Below are 26,533 nucleotides of genomic sequence, written 5' to 3'. Positions count from 1 at the left end.
TTGTCTGCCAATAAAAAGCCCCCTGCAGCTAAGCTTTTACTGGGAGATTTAGGTTTCTGAGGGCTGACTTGAAAATGAAGGGGGGGGGGGCTCCAGTCGGCAAGGAGAGGTGTACAGACATGGTCCAGACAGCAGACGAAGAGCAGCTCTTTGCTGTGCTCTCGTCTGCCTTGCACAGGATTAGGGCAGGAATTAGAGCGTCATAGGCTTGTCAGGCTTCAAAGGGCTGCGATGTTGCAACTCACACATGTACAGTATATGCACTGTGAGCAGACACAACATATTAACATCAGTTGGAACTGTCAGCGACTGTGAAGGCCTTGAGCTTCACGTTACAGCTGCCAGTGACTGGAGGCCGTCTATAAGAAGTGTGTGCGAGTGAGAAAGAGGAGGGGAAGGGCTGTAAAAATCACACACCTTAATCTGTGGTATTACCATCATGACGGCATACCGCAGGGCAAGAGTGGTAAAATAATTAAATAACAGAGCAGAGGGCCCTTCTCCCTCCCACCACGTCTATCTGTTGGAGTGCCCGAGCGGCAGACTGGAGATGTATGTCACTGTGCGAATCTCACAGAGCGCTCCTGTATGTGTAGGAATCACGCACAGACAACAACACTACAGTATTACAAGCAAAGCCCCAACAAAAATAGACTTTGTTGTAATAAATCCCATTCAAAGATACAGCGAGATGTTTACATATCAACAGCACACACGTCTCTGCTTCTGGCAGCCCTGCCAGACACTGTTGTATTTTGCAGATACTTTAAATCCCGGGGCCTGTTTGTTTGGGAATTGCTGGGTGATAGATCGCCCATCAACACGTTATAATTAAGTGGATTCCCGTCTCGCTGTTACAAAAGATGTTTTCCATTATCCAGGGCTGGGACCTTGCATTTCCCGTTGAAGACGACCAAATAAGAAAATACAGTGTCATCTCCTCCTAAAGCCGCCTTGCTTCATTTTGTTTGTCTGAGCCATGAAACACTGTCTCAGTTTCATTGTCAACAGGACATGTCTTAAGACATCTGCTCAACGCTACCCTGGATTCTTAAATCACTCGCACAGACGATTGCAACACAGGCACAGTGAAAACACAAAACATACACACACACACACAGACACATACACAATTCCATGCTGGCGTTGCAAGTTCTCCGTTAGTGGCCCAGACAGACAGGGTAATTAAGAGCTCATTACAGTGCATGCAGTGACAGGATCCCTGCACGCTGGCAGACGCTGCATTTGCTGCTTGTTTTTGTTCTTCAGTGGCCACAGGTAAGCCTGCTAGACATGTGGAATGATTCTCAGAGAGGGCGGAGGGAGACAGTGTGTGTGTGTGTGTGTGGTTTAAAATGCGTGGTTCAACTAGTGCAGTCAAGCAAATCTGACACTCAGACAATCAAGTACTAAATTGTTATTCTGGTTTTCAAAACCTCAAGTGAGGTACATGTGTATACTATATGTGTCTGTGGGTGGCAGTTTTTTTTTTTCCCCCCTTTCTCTGATACAGAATGTAGTTCGTCCTCTAGCATCTAACCGTGCCACTGCACTTATAATCTATACACAGCTCTTTCCAGCCTTAAGAAAAGCAAACAGCTGATAGAAAATTTGATTTCCCTCAAAGTGTAAAGCGGAAAACAGATCCCAGTTTTACCTTGTTCCATTTTAAATGCAGACAAAACTCAACAAGCCCCTGGCACGGCCTCTAACAGACAGCCGAGACGAAAGCGGCTCTTTTAACTTAAATGTGTTTTAACAGTGAGAGAGAGGGGGAAAAAGAAATACAGCAGCAATTTAATCATCCAAAAAGAAAGTCCTGGCACTTTTGAGGTGGTATCATTTAACATGTTATTTGTTCCAACACCTGTGTGTTCCTCTCTGAAGATGAATATCAGATACTAGCATAACGTTCCGCCATCAAGTCAAGTGCTCGACGCTTTGATGAGGGACCAAAAGAGTGTGTGTGTGTGAGTCTTTGTGAATGTGCACATGTGCCTGTCTGTCTGAATGTGTGTGTGTGTGTGTGTGTGTGTGTGTGTGTGTGTGTGTGTGTGTGTGTGTGTGTGACCCGTGTGGTGATCTTATTAGAAACGTCAGTAGATTCTTGCAGAAATAATAAATTACACATTTCATTTTTAAATGTACTCAGCATTTTATCTTGCAAATTCTACTTAAAAAAAAAAAAGGAGCATTTTTTTTCTATTAATGACACCAACACAAATGTTGGTACCTCCAGCTTCCTCCTGCACAACTGGCACACATCTGCTGCAGCTGTGCCCCTCTTGTTCAGTATGTTCAGGCTGTGGCCTCTGGACTGGACTTTAACGTGAGAAAGTCCTGTTTGATGGAGGACCAGCCCAACACAGCCGTGCCCCTCCTGCCTCGTCCACAGTGACCACACTGTTTACTCCACATAAACAAGCTGGCCGGCCCCCCAGGTTCGAGGCAGCGCTCTGCTACTGCCGCTCACACTAATTCACACATCCAGGATGACATGATCAGCCAATTAGAAGCAAGAGCGAGACAGGAAATTAGCACCGTCAGGTAGCTGTGGTGCGGACTTTTGAGTATAGCCGTCACGCTAGTTGGGTTTCAGGCTGATTTCTGCCAAACCCAAGCAGGAAGCTGGCCCTCTGAGGCCAATACAACCAAATCGAGCAGGAATCTGGACCAGTCCTTTAGACACTCTGTTTTACTTCTTCACTCCACTATTTACATAATATGTCAATGGCTGCCACAGAGTTTATTTGTTATGGTGCCTGAAAGCTTCACTTGTGGTTACTCTCTTTTTGTGACCCTGAGATGAATAATTCAAACTGAAAATGTTTCTGTTCTCCAACAAAAAAAAAGAATCTTTTTGAAGCCACCTCCTTGGTGGAAAAAAAAAGAAGAAAAAAAGAGAAGTGAGAGCAAGTTGTTTTTTACCAGACTCAACTGTTTGTGTAAGTTATAATTTCACATCAGAGTCAGGCTGAGTTTTACATTTCAGCAATTACAGAAACTACATGTGTGCCATGAACAGTCTCTATTGAGTCTGGAGAGAGGGGAAGGGCGGGAGGACGACGAGCTCTCAAAGAGAACATAGGATTTTTCAGCCCATGTGTTTGTTTTTGCTCACGTTATAAGTGAGGGCTCAAAAGACATATCAAATGTCCCACATAGCTGAGCCAAGGCCGTGTTCCTCCCCTCTCTAACACGCTCTCTTTCTCTCTCCTTCCTTTGCTGGCGTCTTTCTTTCTCTCTTGCTTGCTCTCTCACATTCTCTCCCCGTTGCGACGCCTAAGGCCTAAGCGGCGCAGGAAGCCAGCACAAGGACCGGCATTCACTGTGTCTCAATGACACGCTTCATTACGGCAGGCGCATTACATGTCTCAGAGGCGTTGCTGGATCCGGAGTCACGAGGATGGACGCCATTTTGGCTCAAACATCTTCTCAGCCATCCCTTTCATCTACACATGCACTTTAAGAGCAGTGCATGTGTTTATTTGTGTCCTCCCCAAAACTGCACTGGCACCACCCCAAAGCTACTTATTAGTGACGCAGTCGCCACTTCTTCCCATCTCAGCCCCTTCCTTCCCCACTCCTCAGCTCCACCCAGGGGGTTGGTCCTCTTATTAACAGGGGTAATCTGTGCCTCTGGTATTGACGTTGTCTGCTGGCCAATCAAAATATTTGAAGGAGATGTTTATTTTCTTGAGCGAATCGTACCAGCTGCTTGCAAGCCTTTCTGAATAAGGCCATTTATGTGTAAGAATTTGCCATTGTGAGGCATAGTGCGGGACCTCTCGTTGACTGAGTGCTGATTTGGGCCTTTGCAAAGGAAGTGGAGGAGCTCCAGGGGAAGCAAAGATGTTACACATGCTGAGACCAGTTCGGCTATAGGTGAACAGCCCAGCTCCGCCCCCCCTCCCTGCTTCTGGCATCCTTCTCCATCCTAATTGCCACTACAGGAGGTTAGGAGTTTACTATATTGCGGTATCTCAGCGGCGGAAGGCAGAGTCACAGCGACAACACATGGTTGACTGCTGCTGTCAGTAGAGCAACATGAGAAAAAATGTGATTATACACTGCAAGTTTCTTGTTACGATGAAAATATTAACGTGCATTTGAGGAAAAAAACTTTTAAGAATATGTTACAGTGTACAACCCATGTTCTGAGACTGCCTGTGTCCACAGAGCTCCGTGCGAGTTGTCTTGTAACAACTGCACCGTCTCAGACCCAGAGCAAACAGGCCCTGTTTGTGTCAGGCCTCCTGCGGTGTGGCCGTCGAGTGTGAAGCAGGGTCCCACGCGTTGGGCCAGTAGGTCCTTGACCCTCCTTCACTTCCTGACAGCTTGGCTGGACAGGCTAGTGAGTGTCCTGCGCTTCACAGGTCTCCGCTGCCTCTCCAGTGTCTCGCCTGAAAGACCCAAAAATATCTCCCATGCACCCATCAAGCATGTTTTTCCAAGCCTGGTCTCACTCTGGTGAGAAAACCACCCCTCCTCTTCCCAGTCTTCACTGCTCAGTCAGCAGAGGCCAACCTGTGACAGGAAGACACATCTCCAAACCGCCAGATGTCAAGACAGTTTTGACAAGTCTGTCATGGAGGGGTTTTTGGAACAGTCTTTAGATTTGTATGGCGTAGGCAGCGACTTCCTCACCCACACAACCCACACATTTCACTGCATTTAACAAGTTTTTGCATTCCTGCACAAATAAAATATCTCCACTGACTTCTTTATGATAGAAATCCTAGTGTTCACCTGCTGTTCATATTTTGTTACAGCCCTGTGGCAGGAGCAAATGGACACCCCGGCTCTGAAGACATGCAAGGTAGAGGAGGACCTGAGACCATGGCCAGGTGAGACATTTCAAAGACCTTCCTGACTTCACCGTGCCACAGCATTCTGTGTAACTAAACTTCACCTTTCATAAAGCTCGACTCTTGATTTGATGCCAAAATTTGATGTGAATTGAATTGATGTCCATGCCTATGCTTTTGTGTGAGAAAATTGTTTCTAAGGGTGTTCGTTAATTGTCAAGATGTACTCATGATGTGAGGCCCAATCAACATGAAGCATTATAGGCGAGGTCACTAAGCAATGGCCTTAATTACAGGCATGAAAAATACAGAGGAGATAATTGAGATACTTTGGACTGCCAAGATAGTTCACACCTCTCAAATGTCACATCTTTAAAGGACATCTCGGAACAAACTGAAGATATCCAAGCTCATTTATCTTAATTAAGAGACATGCTGAGAGCCTTTGAAACAAACAGTACTGAAGCGGAGAAGCTGGAAAAGCAGGCATAACTCAGGGTGTGCCATTCGCTGTGACAATTTTGGAGTCTGTTTCGTTTTGCCCGTAGGGCCCTACTACATCCCAGAACATTCCTAGGACGCCACCACTCTGCCTCTTCTTCTTCCTCTTCTTCTTCTTCCCCCCCCCCTCCCACTTTCTTTCATTTATTTCTTGGTGATTTCGATCTTTTATGCTGTCTAACAGCCCCCATAGTCTCCTATCCATCCCCTACCCAGAAACCACCACCAACCACACCAGACACGCTGAGTCATCCACTCACACTGTGATGAGGACAGACATTAAGACACACACACATAGAAGAAAAGAGAAAAAGACTTAGATCTGGCTCACTGATCTTGCTCTCTTTTCTACGATTTATCAGATAGGATACGATGCCTGAAGCTGAAGAATATAAATTTGACTGAGTAGTGAGTAAGGCCTGTTCTAGCGCGAGATTCAGCGCAGCACAAGACAGTCATGACGGTGTGAGTGGCAGTGATGCTTGGTAAAAATATGTTATGAGATATGTTTGAGATCCAAGCATAAACTTGAAATTTCAGAAAGAAAATGTGACATAATGAATGATACTTGTATTCATATATATACACACCTTTATCCCCACATTAACAATAACATGCTCTATGGTCAGCAAAACACATCACATCAGTGGCTTTGCAGGGAAGTGCAATGCCTCTCATAGACAAAGATTTACTTAACAAACAAACTTATTATTATTATCATGTCACCTTGGTTGTTGATGCATTAGGAAAATCTCAGGTTTTTTGTAATAACAAACCTCCTTCAGCCTTGCTTGTATTGCACGTCACAAGTTGGGGACATGCAAAATCCTCCGCACTCACATGATAAAGTGCCGAACATGGATGAGGCTTTGGGGCTGTTGACCATGGTGTCACAGTAGAGAGGTGATTATCATTTGCATTCAACATGATGTTTCGGCCCCAAAGCCTTGGTGCTTAAATAAACACCTGGAGATCATTTGTGTTCATTTGGGTCTCTAGTTCTTAGGCCTGTGCAGCAGCAGCTCTGCCCTGGCATTATGCTGCCTTGTCATCATCACCCTGTTATCAACAGTGACAACTCATCCTCATGGCATCCCATGACATCCGTTCAAACCACCCAAACCAGTCAGTAAATCAAACGCTCTCTACCTCTGACAGGAGTTATAACATCCATACCGAAGCACAGCAGAGTCTGTTTGGGGAGGATATGAGGGAGAAGATTAGAAAACAATCTCAACACACAGCACAGTGTGACTTTACATGTAGCTGGACGAGCCCGGGGCTTTCTCTCTCCCTTTTCCCTTCCTCCACTTATTTGCCTGAGACACCATTCCCTGAGCACTGGCCGTCACAGTTTGCATCAAGCCTGAGTAAACATTTCACAGGTGAGCGCCTGGATTTGCATCTCCCCATTGCCAGCCACCACATGCGGACACACACGCATAAACACGCATACACACACATAACCCTGCGCACAATTATACACACAGACGTGGCCGCCTCAAACTTGCCCTTATGTTAACAACCAAAATCAGTTTCTCCTATAAGCAAATGAGGCAAACCTCCCGTCATATCTGGGTTACACGCTTGACTGTGGACTAGTGGACTTCTTGAGCTAAGCAAAAAGGAGGAGGACGACTCCGCCCATGGTGCCGCAGAATTAAGTGTGTGGCGCTCAGCTTCAGAGCTAGAGGAGAAAAGAGAAAGAGAGAGCACTGGAACACTATGTTCTCTATAAAAACCCTGATTCCCAGCTACCCGCTTCATAGACTGGGAACATCACAGACGGCAGACTGTGCCAGCTAGCCCTCTGGGGTCCATCCCCTCTCCTGTCCCTGCAATTTAGCCAACACGTTTCAGATGAGCCTAATGGAGATCATGTGTGGTTTAGGCCGCAGAGGTTACAGGCAGCTACTACTAGGCTCAGTTAGGAAGACCCTCTCTGCCAAAGATACACCACTGTTACCACAGCCACAACAGTGAAGCCTGTAGTTATACTGGGTGGGGGAGGGTGGGGATGCAGTAAGGTATGCAACATGGTTAAGAGGGAGAAAAAGCAGACTGTAAAACTTTGCTTCTCAATTACAGAACAGTTTGTTTAGCCCTCTCCTCCAGAGGGAGCTACTGTACTGTAGAGAGTGTGTGGTGGTAGCAGGCTTCCTCTGGCTCACAGCCAAGAGGTTGGTACTGCACAAGCCCATTAAGGTGTTGTGATAAGTGTCCAGTCCAGTTTCCGCTGACAGAACACAGGAGTCGATCCCCACCGCAGTTTAGCCAACACGTTTCCACCGACTCCAATTAAATGGAGATCATGAGCGGGGTGGGCCGCAGCAGCCAGAGACATCAAGTGCCCACGCCACACATCCCCTCCCCAGCTTCACCCTGAGGCCTAAATTTAGCATAGACAGAGAGAGAGATGAAGGGAGAGAGGGGGAGAGGGAGAGGGAGAGAGAAAGAGAGAGAGAGGGGGAGAGGGAGCGGGAGAGAGAGAGAGAGAGAGAGAGAGAGAGAGAGAGGGAGTGAGTGAGAGCAAAGGCTTTTTGGGAGTCCGGTAGGAATTAGTGGGCCGACTCCACTTCACCCGAATCAACAGCAGCTGAAGGCTTGGATTTTCCTCGCGTGAAATCAGATATGGAGCCTGACTCCAGTGCCTGGTAGACTCTGGAAAAAGAAACAGCCCCCCCACCACCACCAAACTCCCTCATCCCAAAAAGAAGAGGAAATTCAACTGCAGAAGTGCGTTGTTGAAAAAAAGAGAGAGAGAGTCTTGCAGGGGCCATGGAAATTGCAAAGGAACAGATTTTTCAACTGAAAATGGACCCGGTTCTCAGACATAGGGAAAAGACATTTGAACAAGACTGTGGCACGCAAGTTTGGCATTCTCCCCCCTCAGGGCTGTGGCGTGCAACCGCTTGCTATTTCACAAATACAAGCTCTCTTTTCTCTGCCATCCAAATCCACATTTTACACTTGCAGTCATGTGGGCACATTGGACCCATGAAAGCCACATGCGGACAAACAAATAACCATGGACTGAGGTGTGTGTGTGGGTGTAGGAGTGTGTGTACAAGTGGCAGGTGTGGATGGAGCGTACTGTATGCTGACACCAGCTATGAGGACGGTATGAGGAAGTCTCCCTAGTCACTGAGTACAACCAGATTAAGGGCGTTTACATTTGGAGAATATTTCAGCCTGGCCGTTAGCCACCTTAGCGTCTTCCAAAATATCTGAGTGTCATGAGTGCAAAGACTCAACATGCTTAACAAGTCAGCCAAGGCTCCTACCTGAGCATTATAATGCAATGTTTGTGGAGCCAAAGTGTGTGATCACCCTGACTGTTGCTTTCAGTGACATATATATATATGTATAAGATACAAACTGACATGAGAAATCAATAGGGAGGGTAAATACTGTGCAGGTTTACTAAGCATGGCCTATGTGGCTTAAAACTGATATGAGACCATCTACAAATTCCAACCTCTACTGTATAACGCAGCAGAAACATGAGATGTAACTGTCCCTGCACCACGGTCCAAACTCAAATGCTGTAGTAGGTGGCAGCAGGCAGTGTTCAGAAGTCCTACATGACTGCAGGACTGTGAACGTGTTCATATCCAACGCTCAGGATGTGAGATCGGCCAATACTACTCTTCAGCTAAGTGAGAGGGGCAATATGGTGTTTGACTTAAGGAACTAAGTTGGTGACAGTAGCGGCCCCAAATCTCAGAGAAGCAAACTGCCAAGTCAAACCTTCGAGCAATATTTCTATTTCCCTTTTGTCAGCTGAATAAATTAGAGAGTGTGCAGTGAAACTGAAGTCCTAACAGCTGGGTCCAACTGTACTCTGTTACCGGTGAGATTACACTTAGCAGTTAATTCTGACAGGTCCTGGACTGTGATACACATTAGACGATATTCACACAGAAACACACTTTCCTCTCGCCTCCTTTCCAACCCTCTTTCCTTTCATTGTCCTTCTCCGTCTGTGATTGTGACAGTCCGTCTCTGTCGCCCAAGTATGATTTATGATGAGTTGCACAACAGCGCAACAAGCCATCGGTGTTTATACAAAGCACTCCTCACCACTGACAATGCCTCTTTTCATTGCTCAGAGAGAGACAGAATACTGTGCGTTGCTCTCTTTTTTGAAGGAGTGGTAGGAGGGCTGTGGCGAGGGGGCCTTCTCATAACTTCAGTCTTGTGCACGGGGCTGTGGGATGATGTGCTGTCAGTGCTTGATGACTGTTATTAAGCAAAAAAATGTCTCAGTTCATTACTTTGAGCAAACATTTCCATGGACAGGCGTATCGCAAGAAATCTGAGCTCAGAATTGGGCTTTTGGAGAGATTTGCTTTTGTTGAGATGTGGGTTGTTTTTTAGAGTAATAGAAAATGAGAAATCTCTGAACCCCTTGTTTCATAATCACAACAGCAGTTTTCATTCATGGCTGAATGTTTGTTGACTTTCTCCAACCTTTTGTTTCTTTGTTTCTTCCGACAGGGACTACAGATCTCTTCCAACAGAGGACCACCTTCCCATCTCTGTCGCCGCTGACTGACCCTCGCTTCTCAGACCCCCGCATGCATTACCCCGGGGCCTTCCCTTACTCCGCCAACACCTCCAGCACTGGCATCAGCGGCCTCAGCATGTCAGCCTCCTCTAGATACCACACCTACCTGCCGCCACCCTACTCAAACAACCAGACCCAGAACTTCCAGTCCAACTCCTACCTGTATTACGGCACAGGCTCTGGATCCTACCAGTTCTCCATGGTGGCGCCGGGGAACACCGGGGGCGAGCGCTCCCCCACCCGTCTGCTGTCCTGCTCGGGGGCCGGGGGCACCGGAGGGACCAACAGCCTGATGAACCCGGGCCTGAACACCCAGAGCGAGGGCGTGGAGGCCGACGGCAGCCACAGCAACTCCCCAACGGCCATGAGCGCTTCGGGCCGCTTGGATGAGTCCGTCTGGAGGCCTTATTGACTGACTGACAGCTAGACAATTAGAGGGTGCGGGAGAAGTGAGGGAGGAAGAGAAAAGAGGACGATGAGAAAAAAAAAGAAAAAGAAAAAAAAAGCTGAACACTGAAAGAAAGAAAAAAAAAACAAACAAAAAAAAAGAGAAATGCTGCATGTTTGTCTTTTATTTCTCCGGCACTCGCTTTCAAGACTTTTGTGTTTTACCAACTCTCCCAAGATTTCCATGTATTTTGTAAATTTTGAGTCAACTCCTGCACTGTGCTACAACATGTACTCTTACGGGACTATTAAAGCCATATAAATAAAGTGAGAAGATGTTCAGCTGAGACTGTAAATAGAAGTGAGAGCAAAAACCAGAGAAGCCATAGTAACATTTCAGGATCATTTGTCTGGTGTAAACAGGTACTCATCAGAGACGAAAGAACAAAAGACAATGGAGGTACAATCCATCAGTGCAGCTGATGAACTGAAACCACAGCAGACACTCATCAAGCAGACTGTTCGGACTGATCCAACTCACTTGGTGGGTGGAGAAGAGCAGTCGGGCTGTGACTCCGACATCCTTCCAACGCATGGCTGCACTGCTGTAGCATATCGGTTCCTTTAAGCTTTAATTTCTGTAAGAGATTTGAATATTGCAAAAAAAAAAATATTGTCAGTTGTGAAAACATCCTCAGATGCACCGAGAGCTGTTTCATGTGCTCACAGTACTTATTTACAACCTTATTGCCTAATTTATTATCCAAATGAACAGAATAGCCTTTGGTGCTACGGTATGCGGCGGATGTTTCAACACAACCCCTGCATATTTGAAAGAAAAGCATTTTATCTGTCAGGACTCACGTGTTTAAGAAATGAATTCTCCTCTGCTGCATCATCAGTGTATCGAGTTTCAACAGGACAATGGTTCGATGTTTTGAGGAATGTAAAAGATTTAACACAGAGGAGTGTTTATCAGTTTCTTTTACTCCAGGAATATTTACGTCCTGTTGTTGTTGACTTTTTGCTTTTTCCTTAAATTTCTTATTGAAGCCCTTTTCTGAAAAAAGGAGTCCTAGTCTGGTATTTTTCAACTGGATGACAGTTTACTTTTGATATTTATTTGAGCCAAATTGTGAGAAAATGTACGCATATACCCAAAATCTTTGAGCATTTCTTGCTACCTTTCCTTTTTATATATAAATATATATATACAGTATATATATATATATACCATGTTTTGTTGTTAAGTATAAATTTGGAATTTGTGTAATATATTGTTACTAAATTATAAAAAACAAAACCTTTAATGTAATTATTTTGTCTTCCAATGTAGCTTTGATGCACTAAAAACTTTTATTCCTTATGAACCACGCCCAACAGATTCTGTTAGTCAGATGGTGTATCTAGAGCCGTAACCTTTTAAACTATTTCCAAATTGCCTTCCTGCGCTAAATGAGTCATTTGCTTAATTTTTGCACTATGTTCGACTTCTTTTACTCTTTTATGGTTTGCATTTACAAATATCTCAAAGTCTGCAGAGCTAAATATTAAAAAAAAATTCCTACATATACATTTGCTGAAGACACTTAACGTGTCTTTTTTTTTTTTTTTTAATCCTTCACCAAATAAGTAATGATGTCATAATTACACACACACACACACACACACACACACACACGCACACACACACACACACACACACACACACACGCACACACACACACACACACACACACACACACGCACACACACACACACACACACACACACACACATTCCTGCACCACAGGTGTGTGTGCACATTCCCCCTGTCCTTAGGGCGTTTCCCCCCTGCAGTTACACATGTGATCCCTCTATCCCTGGAGGGGGGAGTGAGAGGATGAAGGGACAGAAGGAGGCAGTGGAGCAGTATCTTCTTACCAACCGCTAGCACAGTTATGCAAAAAAAAAAAAAAAAAAAAAGAAGGCCTTTCCTTTGTTGTGCACAGGTCCCTTTGTTCTGAATAATCAGTGAGTGCTTTGAAGCCTTTCTGGCCCTGATTCTGTCTTTGCTGGTCTAATTCACTGATCATCTGTGAATCACATCAGGGGCGCGTGGCTCTGCCCATAATTCATACACCTGTGCAGATTATCTTGGTATGAGCCACACTAAGATATTCATAGCAGGTATCAGGTACCTAACATTGACCTAGAAAGTCTTCCATAAGAAGGAAGATGACTAAGCATTCATGACTCTGTGAGATGGGTATTCAGGTTGCTACACATGTGAGATTTCATTTCAAGGTGAATAGTGATCCAAAGCTAGCATTTGCAGCTCAGGTAAAAACAAGTTATGCAAGGCGTTTTGCTGATCCACCATAGAGACCCTCTGCCTTATTCCTATTTTTTATAACAATCAGTAACAATGTCTCATTCCTATTTCCCTTTGATTTGGAGGAAAACATATTTCCTGCTCTCTCCTCTGGAGCCTTTATATGGTAGAAGACCTTACTTTACTGTGGGCAGAAATCATGCAGCTAGAGAAACCACATATGTATTTATATTTGTGTGGTTTCTTCAAAAAGAAAAAAACCAAAGATCTTCACAACTGTCTGTAATGCAGCTGGGTTGTTGATGATGGGAAAGATGTGTGGTAAAATGAATCATGTCTTGATATCATTCTTTATGCAAAACTAGAAAGCCAAAAATGTACAACCGAATTGTATTTGACTGTATATTGGATTAAAGAGCACAATGTTACATTTTCTTATATTTCTTTTTTAAAAGAATCCCCTTTTTCCTTTTCATATATCAAAATGTAAAGTCCTCTTGCTGTCTTCATTTCTCTTTATGCTCAAAGCATGTACATCTGAAACTGATATGTTAATTTAAGAATCTCATCTATGTATGTATTAATATCATTAATGTTTCCATATTGAGTGCTTGTACAATTTGCGGATAATGTAGTTTTTAACCATTTTAATTAAAAAACATGTGTCTCACTTTTGCCTTCACAACTACTGTTCATTTCATTAAAAATGCCATTATTATTAAAAAATAAATTTTAATTAAAGGAACTCCAGGATATCACTATGGCAACACATCATTTTCTTTAAACTTAAAGGTCCCACTTGCCCCTTTGAGAACATCACACCCACATTAGATTTAGCTTCAATATTTACAGTCACATTCTTCAACATTATTCGCCTTACTATGAAAACACTTCCTCACTATAAAGAGTTCTCTAATTTTGAAACTCAATGCTGAAAAGTCTGGCTTGTGAGGTCTTTTATGGTTTAAAAGGGGGAGGTGTTGAGAGTGAAAACGTTAAACATGGAGGCACAGGTTATAATTCATCTCCAGAAACCTTCACATCAGCTGACAAACGAGCGGGGGGAGAAAACAAAACACCATAAATGTTCATGGGACCTAATTTCATGCCAGCACAGTCTGATCCAACAAATTCTGTTCTTCTGACTTCTTCTTTCGCCTCATACAGTAAATACCGCACATGCCACCGCCTCCACCTCATAGCCCTGCCCGTTCATTCCCAATAACCCCCTTTAATAATTACACTCTTCTTTCCCATTAGAGAGACTCTCACTGACAATTACCCACGCTTCTCCTCAGCTATCAACACGGTGGTACCCAGAGTGTAAATACAGCGCTGCTCAGGAATCCAGCTCCGCCCTGGCAGCCTCCATGTTAGCGCATGTCGGCAAGTTGTCACTTGTTAAAAACAATACAGGAGAAGTTTGGAATGTCAACCCTCTTTTTTTTTTTTTTTTTACCAGCTATGTGGATGTTAATTTATGCAGTGCCGATTTCAAGATTAAACACTTGAGATGCTACCTTGTGGGGTGGTCTGATTTTAGATGTCTCATGTGGTTAACCTGAAATACAATACCCACAATTCCTCACTCTTAAACTAATGCCACCTGTTGATGTGTCATGAAAGGGCTTTCACTTCTAAATGCTTTGTTTTTCTCCTTCAGTTTTTCACTTTTATTCTCCCTGTTTATACTCTCCTTTATCTATGCCCTTTCCTTTCTCTTTTATCCTTTCTTCTCATTCAATTCTCTCCTTTCTTTCCTCCTTTCTGTATGGTTTCTACTGTGCGTCAGGCCTTCTATGGGGGCAGTGTTGGCAGAACAACAAAGCCTTAGGACGCACACACGCAGCCTTGATACACACTGTATTCAATTAACTCTGCACACTCAAAGCATTTCCACGCACGCACAAGAAACTCATACACACAATCCCCTGCTGACAGATCTCACACCAGCCTCCACCCAGACAGTCTGAGCTCCACTTCACAGTGTGAGCGTATGACAGATCTGCACCATTTTAAACATTCCCAACTATTTTCTCCAGGTCTCATCACAGAGTGGCTCTCTGCGTCGCTCCTCGCTGAACGCTCAGGAAGCAGAAAGAGAAGATGATAAGCTTTCAATTAGACCGGGCTCGAGGGAATTTTCTAGCTGTCTTCACACACTCTGTGAGACCCGACTCGCTCGGCCACATGTGGGGAGCAGAGGAGCTCTCATCTGGCTCGGTCTTTGTCATGGATGTACATGAGCTGAACTGCCTTTTTCATCTTCTCTCTGTTGCCGCTATGCTGTTCTTCCGAAAATTGTAACTCTCCAGGAAAAGAGGGAAAACGTTTGCCTGGATGAGGCTGCTTGTCTGGATGTAATTGTAGTCAAAGGCACGATGAACTGCTTTATAAGATGAAATAGAAAATTGCTTTTTAAGGGGATGAAATATAAAAGACAACTGGAGGCATGACTGTGAATGTCACAGAAAAGAAAAAACAATGAGAATCACTTAGAAAATACTTTGTCAAGTCAATCACTTCCTCTGATGAATAGCACAACGTCTTTTGAGTTCTCTTGAAACAGAACAAACAACATCAAGCCTCGTCCCTCACACAACTTCCAATTAATCAGAAAGATGAGAGCGAAAGCGCTATTTATAGATTCAAAATGAAAGACAGACACAGAGAGAGAGAGATGCAGAGAAAAACAGAAGGAGGCAAGGGAGAGAGGGAGTGTTTTGGAAAAAGCACAGAATCGTTAAAGCCCTCTCATTTCTCATGAACACAGTATCCCGTGTCGCTTCTGTGGTACCTGCATGCGAAACCCATTAGGGCCTCTTCTGCAGCCGGTGACCTCTCCTCCCGCGAACCCGTGAGAAGGAGCGGGCTAGAACCGGCTTGGTTTGGGTGCCTGGTACATGACCAGAAGTCTATTTTCTAACCAGACTGGTGGTGGGAACAGAGGCTGCCGTCCAAAATCAGGGTTCCCACAGATTGACCGAGAAACACAGGGGCCAGGGGCTAAGAAACCACGAGAGCTGTGATGCAACCGTTCTCACACTGATGACTAGCGCTGCCTGGCTGACAGAGAGCGGGATACAGAGGGAGAAATGAAGAAAGAGAGAAAAAGAGGGCTCTCCCAGTTCAGAGGGATCCCAGTGAAGGTAGTTTCTCATCCATGCTGGGTCTACAGAGACCGCTCTGTGTTACGATAGACCAGGCGGCTCCCAGTTCCCACAGTGGAGCACCTCTCTGTGGGGCTAGAACTCAGTTCCCGCTCAGACCCAGAGGATCGCTGAAAGCTTACGAGAGGCACTTGCAGAAACAGTCTCACTATCAGATCAATCTCCAGAGCTGCCACCATAAATTTAAGGTCATCATCGTGTGACTGAGACACAACTGCCTGTGCAACCCCCTAAATGATCAGATGTCAGACCATCTCAAAGCACCAAATGCAGAACTAAAACAGGGCCCTTTGTTTTCAGCAGCACTGCAAGATACACCACTCTAAGATGTCTGTTATTAACAGAGCTGAAACAACTGGTCAATTAATTTATTGGCAACTATTTTGATCATTTGCTGGCTGTTTTTCTTTGTCTTATGCGATAGTAAACTAAATCTCTGGGTGTTTTTTTGCACGATTAATCAAACAATCAAAATTGTGGGAGGTTAACTGATAAAAATAATGTATGAACTAAATATATTTTTTGTGTGTGTGAAGGGGAAATTATATGAAAATTATGCAAGACTGTGACAATTATTTCCAATGCACTTTCAACTATTTCAGTCTAACATTTCTTTGTTACTGTGAATATATTACATCAGAAGGAAACTGATAGTAGTAGTAGTTAACTTTCATTTAAAGTCCCCCTGCATTCAAAAATATGCTTTTTTATTTATTTTTTACTATTGTAGTTTCACCTGGGTGTTTGACCTTCACTGAATGACATGTGCAGGTTTTCACATTTATCTCTCACCTAAAGCCTAAAGTTTTACGGCCATGGCCATTTAGAAGCAGATTGTGGTCCAATAGTGTAATATAGAAACTTCTTATACATCGACATGTCCAGTAGTTAAATGTTTGAAATGAAGAATACTTACATATTCATACAAGGACATTTTGTAACTTTGATTATAAATTTTAATATTTTTTTAATGAGGTAATTGAACTTTGAATTATAACTTGTATCTGCAATGTTTCCCACAGTTTTTTTTTGTCTTAAAAGATGTCTGAGAGGAATATCTAAGATTATTAAACTATGTGGCTTAGAAGTGTTTTTTCTTTTAGTTTCGTTTTTTTTTCTTTGCAGCAGCAATTCAAAGAATTTCACAAGAGCTGTCACTTAGTAATACAAAGAAGTGTCCTGATAGTGGTGATAAGAAGAGGCAATGCTCTAAACAATCTACTGAACTCTGAGTCGTGTTTCCTCACAGGAAACCAAGACATGTAAATGAGTCAAAACCAGAAGAAGGCCTTTATGGAAACCCAACAGACCACTGCATGGTGGACCTGTGGCCCAGACCATGGTTAGAGGATATTCTGGCTGAGACCACAGCAGCTAACTTTCATTTGGATGTCCTAATGGCTTAGATTTAAATTTTTGACATTACATAATGACCACAGTTTTCTGTGTCTAACCAATCTGCCCTAATGCGATTAGTTAGTTAGGGAAAAAAAGTAGAACATATGATATGAGAGGATAATGGCTTGTAGTGTTTTAGGGTTTTTCATCACTGGAGTAATGAAATGACATGCTTTTCAAAGCTTGATTTAGACATTGAATTTGCACTTTACCAGTGAACCAAAATATGTTTTTACTAAGAGAGTAGGACAGCTTCCCAGAAACAATGCTAGTTGTTTCCCATACAGATTCATGAGAATTGACACAATTTTTTTTTCTTTTCTTTTTTCTCACAGTGAAAATCTGAATAACGATCTGTACATGTGAACAGTGCTTCCTCTATAAAACAGGAAATTAACATACACACACACACACACACACGTACACACGTACACACACACACACACACACACACACACACAAACACACAGCTGAGCTTTGCTGCCAGCCTCTCCCCATCCGGTGGGTTCCTAGTGGGGGGGGGGCAGAAGGCGAGAAAGGGAAAGAGGGATCCCTGTGGACCAGGTCTCTGTTCACTTCCTGCTCGAGCAGGGGAACACACTAAATTGGCAGTTCACATACACACACTGTCTATCTTTTTATCTCCCTTACTTTTTTCATCCATGTGCGCAAGCAGTAAGTAAAATGAGGATGATTGCTCAAGTCTGTTTTGAATCATGTGGGAACGTGGACAGTCATTAAAAACTCGCATCGTCCAGTTCTTTTTGTTCCCACTATCTACTCTGGAAGCAGCAAAGTCGGATACATTCATGCATTCAATTGTTGGTAGGCAGTTTCTTTGTCTCCTCATACTCTGTCCCTCTAAAAGCAAATGTCATTCTGGGACTAACCATCTAAATAGATGAGTAATACCCTCTCACCAGTGAGGGTTCATAAAGAAATCAGTGAGAACCGCTGAAGCACCACAGACCTACAGCCTCCTCTGACCCATAAACTGACAGCCACACACCATTAAAAACATCTTTCCCCTCAACCTCACAAGTGTCACTGGAGCTTTACAAAAGTCGTCATCTTTCTTATATTATCACTCTTTCCACAACAGTCACTTTTATTTTTGTTGGTATTTTGGCACTTACAACATCAAACACTGCCATCAACACAATCAAAGCCAGGTCTGAATTAATCAAGACAACACTGACACCCAATAAAGTGTCAGCTATTGTTGCTGTTAAGACAGGTGAGGTGACTAAAAGCCATTACTTTGGTCTTTGACTCCAGTCTGCAGTGTGTTTGTGTCAGTATTACACACCCCCGTGTCTGGTCATGGTTGCCCCGCAGGCCTATCCTAAATAGTTCCCATGGTTCCACAGTTCCACTATTGCGACTGAGGACTTCCTCAGGGGACACCTCCCACACACTGGTTTGTTTTCATCCTTAATGGGAGATCATTTTACACTCTTTACGGTGTGTGCGTGTGAAGTAAACAGTTTGTATGTGGGTGTGTGTTTTTCTCTCGTTTTCTGTGCATGCACCTGTACAGACAAAAGCATATCATCAGGTATGAGTGAGAATGTGTGTGTGTGTGTGTGTGTGTGTGTGTGTGTGTGTGTGTGTGTGTGTGTGTGTGTGTGTGTGTGTTGACTTCAGACACCTTGATTTCTTCTCCTTTCGTTTTTCCTCATGAGGCAGAGAGGAAGATGAAGGAAGAAAAATATCTTTTGAGTGTCTGGAGACGTCTGTTAGGGAGAATTCATATTTAGGAATAATTACTTTTAAGTGCTGAGATATAACAGCCAAATGGGCCATGGAACAAAGAGGGTTTGTGGGGGGATGGAAAATGAAGGCCGGGTAATGAGGGGGTTTTCCTGAGAGATGACAGTGAGGAAGAGGATCAGAGGGAGAGAGAGGTAAAACAGAGAGAACACATCAGACCAGGGGGTGGCAACTGCAACACGGATCCCAGACAAACTTTTTGGCTATAAAGATGGCCTCAGACTGTGACACACTCTGGCTTGCACATACATATACATACTTTACCCCCCCCACCCCCCCAGTTTGAAGCCTACAGGTGTTTGTGCTTTATGAGAGGCCCGATACTGTACCTCAGCAGGGGCTGCAGCAGCAGAGTGAGCCAAGGAGGATTTAGGCTCTGGGACGTCTTGGCGGATTCAGGCATATTATGAGGTGCTGCATTCTGGCAGGCCGCTCGCAGCAGGGCACAGCAGACCTGAACATAAACACAGTCAGTTCTTAAAAACCATCCATCAAACAGGTCCAACAGGGAGCAGAATCCATCAATCTCTCTCACTGAAATGGACACAGAAAGAGATTGAGGAGAGGATTTATAGTTTTTTTGGTAGGGGTTTAGTTGGTAAGGTATATGACTGCCACTAAATGTGGTATTTAGATAAAAGAAATCATATCTTATACATTAAATAAAACAATAGATTTCTCCTTGTGCTTTCTGAGAAGTGCCATTCCACTCTGCTCCACAGTCCCCCTGTATTTTGCCAAAGAGTGGCCCTGCAGTTTTCTTTTTGTGGTTTTTGGAAATGCCCCCACTTTTCCGGCCCTGCTCCAATTTTCTTTAAATACAACCGTAATTGGTTTGATTTCCTACCTCCGGCCTGGTGGTGAAGGGGGGGTAACAAGCGGTGGTGGGAGCTAGTGAGGGCCAGGCAAAGGGGACCCAGCCCACAGCAGGCGAGCCGCACGCTTGGGTGGCAATACAGTTTGGACTTCAGTGCCAGCACTACTATTCCTTCGTTTTAAAGGCTGTTTATGGACAGACCCTGGAAGCCCATCAGTGGAAACTGACATAAATTAACAGAAAAAAAACACACCAACACACACAACCACACAATATTCAGAAATTCCTGATAACTGAATGTGTCTGAATCATGAAAATACACACATCATACCAACGGTTCTCTTTTGTCTCGCACACACACACACACACATCACACCCCTGCCAACAAATCTTGCGACAATATCACAAAGGCATTCCAGCCTCCAAATCAAAACCAGTCTCCTACAAAAAGTCTATTCTTTGCGATTTCTCTCACGGGCAGGCAGACAGAGAGGAGTGTGAGTGTGCCGCTCATCAGGCAGGCGTGAGTAATCAAAAAGGAAATAAGACGTAGCGTCTGGGAGAGGCCAAGCAGGCTCCTACTGATCTGCAGCCAGCTCATTGTTCTGGCCCTCTATTGTTTCTTGCTTGGTTGGCAGATCAGAGAGCAGCCAGCCAATAAGAAGCCAGCCTAACGCAGCCCCTGCACGTTTAGGATATACCTCAGGTGGCATCCTGAAAAATCACTGCCAACAAATGCATTGGTATAACGATGCAGTATAGATTAAAGGAGAGAATGTGAGGAAGCTTAGCAGGTATAAAAATATAATTTAATTTACTAATACTGCAGAATGTCAAATTACATTCAGTCTGCCAGCAAGGCCACTGAGATTGAAGCTTTGAAGATTTCAAGCTAATTAACTACCCTTAGAGGCTACAGTTAGAGGCCCTCACAGGCGAGGGAGAGTTTAGCTATACACACACACACACACACACACACACACACACACACACACACACACACACACACCGCTCCTGATGGCTGAGCAGGCCAAGTGTGCATGGGGAGAAACTGGATCTGCACGTTGAAAAGTGTCAGTCTGGGGTAGAAGAGGTGTTGATTTTTACTGTAACCAGCAGCAACCCAGAGAGGACCTGTTATGGTGGAGTCCAGGGCCAAACACAGCCTGTTAATATAGGATGGGGAGACAGTAGAGGAGTTTGTCTTCCTTATGATGGCTGGAAAAAACAACAGACACATTTCCAACCAAAGCAGGATTCTGGGGTATGTGGTCCAGCCACAGAAGAAATGGACCCAGGAGGCTTCCGTAGCTCGAGCGCTGGTGCAGAGAGAACACAGGGACTCTTCCAAAAATGGCACAAAAGTGGCACGCACATACACAGAGAGTGCAGCCTTCCCGGCAAGCGACAGTCATCTCGTTGGAAAAATACGGTAACCGATGCATTAAAGCCCAGGACTTTGAGGGATTGCAGGGACACAGTGGCTTTAAAGACAGACAGACCAGGGGGAAACACACCACACAATATCCAGAAAGCAGAGGAGTTTGTTGGGCAAAATGGGTCAGTGCAGGAGAACACACCCACAGACTGGTTAAGAGGAATCAAATTAATGTGATTTGGGATCATATATGAAATATATGTGTATATGTGCTTGTATTACAGTGTATCTGAGGATAGATGTCCACCCACACACATATTAGATATGTGAATGCTCTCTGCATATAAGAACGCCAGTGTCTACACCATCAAAGCCAGACCTACCCAATAATTACAGTGATTTGAAACAGTGTAGGCCACAGCGCCTTTCTCCGCACAAGAGAGGGACCTTGCTCCTAATAAACAACTTTTATAAAAACAAGATGACTTTAGAAGCAGAACCAGAAAGCAGCTCAGCAACACAAAAAAAAACCTCCCCAAAACCCATCAGACTCTCAAGTGAGGCCTGTGGTTCTGTTGCCATATAACAACCAAGACGATGCACTGCTAACCCCATTCCTACTGAGCTCCTTTCCCAGTATCGAGCCACAGGTCTCTCCTCGTTAAGTGAACTGTAAAAATGCTCATAGGCGCTGGCACTTCTTCACATGTTTGTCAATGTGAGACAGGACCTTTCCTGTACACAAGTCCAGGGACACTGCAAGTTTACGGGGTGAGTGAGCCACAGCTTTCAGTGCTCAAATCAAACAAATTCCCAAAAGTCTAAAAAGCTAATTCGGCTCAGGGCTCACCAACAGTGTAGCCAAAGAAACGCTCGAGATGACGACAGTAAACCAGCCTTTTGGCTATGTGATCTCGACTTGTGCGTTCCTGATGAGCTGACAGGCTGGAGAAGTAACAGTGTCTGTCTTATTAATGCTTAAAGCATTCTGACAGAGCCTTTTGTTACTTACTTAAACCACGCTGTCTGCAACAACCTAATGGAAGTCTAAAAGCAATTAGGCTAGTGGGCTTATCCAACACAAACCATGCACACAGGCTATGAAGGAGCAGCTAAGGGCAATCAATATATCTCCCTTCATTATCCTCCTCCTGCTGCTGCTGCTTTCCTCCTCCAGTGTTAAACCTAAGTGTCATAGCATCCACTATGGCTGCTGGCGAGTAAAGGAGAGACTTTGGTTTACATCAGAGAGAAACCAGGGACGGAGGGCCAGCACCTGCAGCGTGGGCAGATCAGATACGTCCATTAACGTCGAGTGCAAGTTAATTGCCTTTTGCTCTAGGCCTCTCTGCTCACTTCTTTCTACTGTGCTCTAATGTCTGGCGGCTTGGTTGTGCGTTTCGGCGGTGTCTGACAACTGTTAGTCTGTTTTAAGACAGCGCAGATGGAACAAAAGCAAAAATCAAAACAGAGCAGCTTCACTGTCAGTAAGGAGTGTAGTCTGTTGTCATTTACCATGGCGACATGGTAGGGAGGAGCCAGCTGGGGCATTTCTCTTTAACAGGCCTGGCCTCTGCAGTGGCTGGCATGAAAAGAAAGCCAGCGAGCTGGAGATGGATGGCAGAACCAAAACTTCAAAGACCTCCTCTCTCTCCCCCTAGAAGTGCTATATGGCTCTGAAAGGGAACCTGCTAGTTCACTTTAGCACAAAGACGTGCACACACATTGTCTCTCACACACAGACACCTGGGATTACCAGCACACCCAACAAATATTTCCTGATTCCTTTTTTTCAAAAGAACAACAAGAGCATGGTTTGCTTATGAAAACACACACACATATAGACACATAGTGTTACACACAAGCACAACGGCACAGACGCAGCAATAATTCACCACATACCAGACAGATACTGGCCGCAGGCTTTGACACACTAACGTAACATAAACTGCAAGGTAAACCTTCCCCTGCGTGGAGATAAGGTCGTGGGGTGTGGCTGCTGACAGAGCAAAGTCTTTTATGTCTAATAGTTTTTCCATCACAGACAAAATAAAACAGGCCACTATTGTAGTCTTATAAAGAGACTAAACAACCTGGACAAAGACTCCTGGAGGCATGAAATACCTGACGTCACAAAGTGTCTTTCAAGTACACAGCTGATGTTTTCTATGTAAAAGTACTCATTTTAAGACACACATCTCTCTTTATCCCCGACTCACACACACACACGCACACACACACAGACACACAGACACACACACACACACACCACCTCTCTCATGCTTCCTGTGAAAAAGTGCTGACCATGTAAAGGAGATAAGAACAAAACCCCTTGAGAATAGTGTCTGCCAGCTCCCGAAGTTCCCTCTCTTTTAGCTTACTGTGGCTGAGCACCCTCTAGTGGTGATTATAGGGAACGGCACCTCCTCTACTTGAGTTTGTATCCCTGAACCCTCACTGTGCCTCTTTACCAACCAACAGCGGCAGTTAACCGCAGCTCTGCCACAGGGTGTGACTCCAGGACCCAGATGGGGTGAGCGGCAAGCAGGGGAAGGGGGTGAGGCAGCTTTTTGTGGGCCGCCCAAGGGGGTCCACCACAGTCCCCTATCTCCCCACCACAGTAGCCACTGAGCCCCGGAGAGAGACAGCCACCACACCACATTTTAATGAGGGCTAAAATAAACAATGCGAGCACACAAAACCCACCCTGACTGGTTGACTGCAGGCACTGGAGCACAGCAGATAAGCTGAGCTGTTACTCGGTGGTCTGGGAGTTGATGGAGTGGCTGATGCCACAATGAACTCCACTTGTATAGCAATGTTAGACCCTCACAGGGCTCAAAATAATGAGTGACAGTGTGGGTCGCAGAGACGTCCTGCACCCCATGGAAGGATTAAAGGAAGAGACGGTAGCCTTTCTTTTAATTGAAGCTGACCACCTTTGAAACTGTGCTCAACTTCAACTGAAGGGTGAGTTCATGAGTTCATAAACTATTACCTGAGGTGGTATCTAGCCATGCAGATGGTTGGGTTCCTTTTGCCCATTTTTATCATTTTAATATGATGCTTACCAACAAATTTAATTTAAATGAGAAACAATGTCCCTGTTTTTCTGGATAATCCAAGAAACGTGCCGTCAACAGTTTTCATGACTAATACTTTTTAAATCGAAGAAATTACTCCTATAAAAACTTTCACTGGTAGTGGAATCTAACTAAAAGCATTTACCCAAGTCCTGTATTTTCATTGCATGCTACTTTATACTTCTAGTTAACTAGATTTCCCACATATCATACTTTTTATTCTGTGACATTTTTTTGACAGCTGGACTCACTAGTAACTTCCCAAATTAGGATTTTACAAACAAAATATATGATGAAATTATAAAAACCTGACGCATTATACATGAAACTACCAAATAGGACATAACAAATTAAACAAATTAATTCTACTACAACAATAAAATGCAATGTAATAATATGACACAGGGGTCATTTTCTGCATTATGAGTGCTTACTTTTAACAATTTAGGCACATTTTGCTAATAATAATAATAGTACTTTAACTTAAATAACATTTTAAATGCTGAGACTTTAATTTGTACTAGTTTGTACTGATTACTTGTTATAAGTAACACCGTCTCTGGAAAGATTGGCAGTTTTTAATGCATTTTTCTTCACTGATATGAAAAGTCACCTGCATTGTTTTGGAGTGGCAGCAGAAATCTATAGGCTGATTGAGAGAATACAGTTTCTTCTAATTTAAGTGAAATGAACCTTTAAAATACACCTCCTGACACCAGGTATATCGCCAAACTATTGATATTCATTGCATTTGAAACCTGTTTAAACAAACCAAATATATAAAAATATCGAGTTTCCTACTTTCCTTCAGGGTGCCACTCTCCATCACTCTTAGCATATTGATGTGTTTTTCAGAGCTATCACAGTATATAGGCCTATTTATGAGTAACTATATGCCGCCACACAAAAACTCTCTGTTGCAGCCAAGAAAGACACACAAGCTGATGGGTCAATGACAGCTTGTACGACTTGAAGAAGCTTGGCAAGAAAAACACACCTTGCTGGAGGATCAACATACCCTCGGCGCTAACCAGTCGCAGACTACGAGTAGGCCTATTTTGGAGCACGCGAGCTGATGCCAGCATATTTTCTGAATAAAGGCCAACATTTCTCAAGATGTAAGCAGAAGATAAAGGCCATGGGAAGCATTATGAGTTCTGCTGCTGTACCTTAGTATGACGGGAATGGCTGCACTTCAACGTTGTCCTCCTCCTCCTCGTCTTCGTCCTCCAACTCCAACAACAACAACAACAACAACAACAATCAAAACAACATGCTGCGTGGCCTGTACCAGGCCCCAGCAACTGCTGTCTTTTCACTTCTCCTGCTCGGCTCTGATTGGCTCATTAGCTGTCCTTCACACCTGTGGCTAATTTTTAATACTAACGAGCTACTGTTCAATAGCTATGCTGTGTAATCATTGTATTTAGTTGTTATGGTGTCAAATTAGTCACTTTAAAATCTTTTATGATGAACACGATGACCTCTCAGAGCAGGGGAAGCACAGGTGGAACTAATAACATTAATTATGGTTCTGTGCCATTCAGGTGTGCCAGTAAGTCCAGCCACTGAGCCAGTGGGTACAATACCAAAACTCTTAGACTGGCACACCTGAGTGGAATACAGCCATTATTAATGTTATTAGTTCATTTACATGTCACACAAGCTTGGCTTCTGCAAACATGTTTCCTCATTTTCATTTGAATTGGCTGAATGTTATAGCTGAAAAATAGGAAATGCATAGTTTTATGACCACTTAATTATCATTATGGTAATCACCATGTAGTAACAGTGCCTTAGTTTCCATTTTAGGCAATTGGTTCCAAACCATCTGAGTGGTAAGAATACAAAAGCAGATTTAAATGTTTTTGTTTTTCCCTCTCCCTCCCCCTTTTTCAGTCAGTTCCTAGATAAATTTACATTTTACGGTTTAAAATTAAACAGAGGAAAAAAATCCCTGTTTTGGTTCATAATCCAGACATACAGTAAAATATGCAACTGGTGACAATGGATCTCAAGTTGCTTTGTGTAAGCAGCAAAAATAGTCAGAAGCCACTGCCTTAGGCTGATTCTTGTGGTCGTCAAGAACTATGTTGCTTGAAAATGAAAATATTTATGATTTGAAAATTAAATATTTATATATTTTTACTTCTACTTCAAAATACAGTTTGTAGCTCTTCTAAAACCACTTCAAAGTCTGGCCTTGAGGTTCAATTGTGGCTTATATCTTAAATAGACAATGACAGGCCTTGCCTGTCGGCCCTAGTGAACTTTGAATACTGGCACACTGGCTATGAAAATGACACTCATCCTTCTTTTAATCTAAAGCTGTCA

General features: G+C 43.8%; 1 protein-coding gene across 2 annotated transcripts in view; it reads left to right on the top strand.

Moving 5' to 3' along the window:
* Positions 1-10,391, top strand: part of LOC111225344 (runt-related transcription factor 3-like) — a 28,814-nt gene extending 18,423 nt beyond the window's left edge. Inside the window, exons 4-5 of one of the 2 annotated variants that reach the window (XM_022750153.1) lie at positions 4,773-4,847; positions 9,810-10,391. In XM_022750153.1, coding sequence (XP_022605874.1) covers positions 4,773-4,847; positions 9,810-10,291 — 557 coding nt within the window. In that variant the 3' untranslated portion in view covers positions 10,292-10,391. The remainder of the gene's footprint in view (positions 1-4,772; positions 4,848-9,809) is intronic. The other variant, XM_022750152.1, reaches the window with a different exon arrangement.
* The last annotated feature ends 16,142 nt before the right edge of the window (positions 10,392-26,533 follow it).

Source organism: Seriola dumerili, unplaced genomic scaffold (assembly GCF_002260705.1).
Source record: "Seriola dumerili isolate Sdu_G_001 unplaced genomic scaffold, Sdu_1.0 BDQW01000149.1, whole genome shotgun sequence".
NCBI lineage: Eukaryota > Metazoa > Chordata > Actinopteri > Carangiformes > Carangidae > Seriola > Seriola dumerili.
The sequence above is the reverse complement of the archived record's forward strand: the minus strand, read 5'-3'. Positions and strand labels throughout refer to the sequence as shown.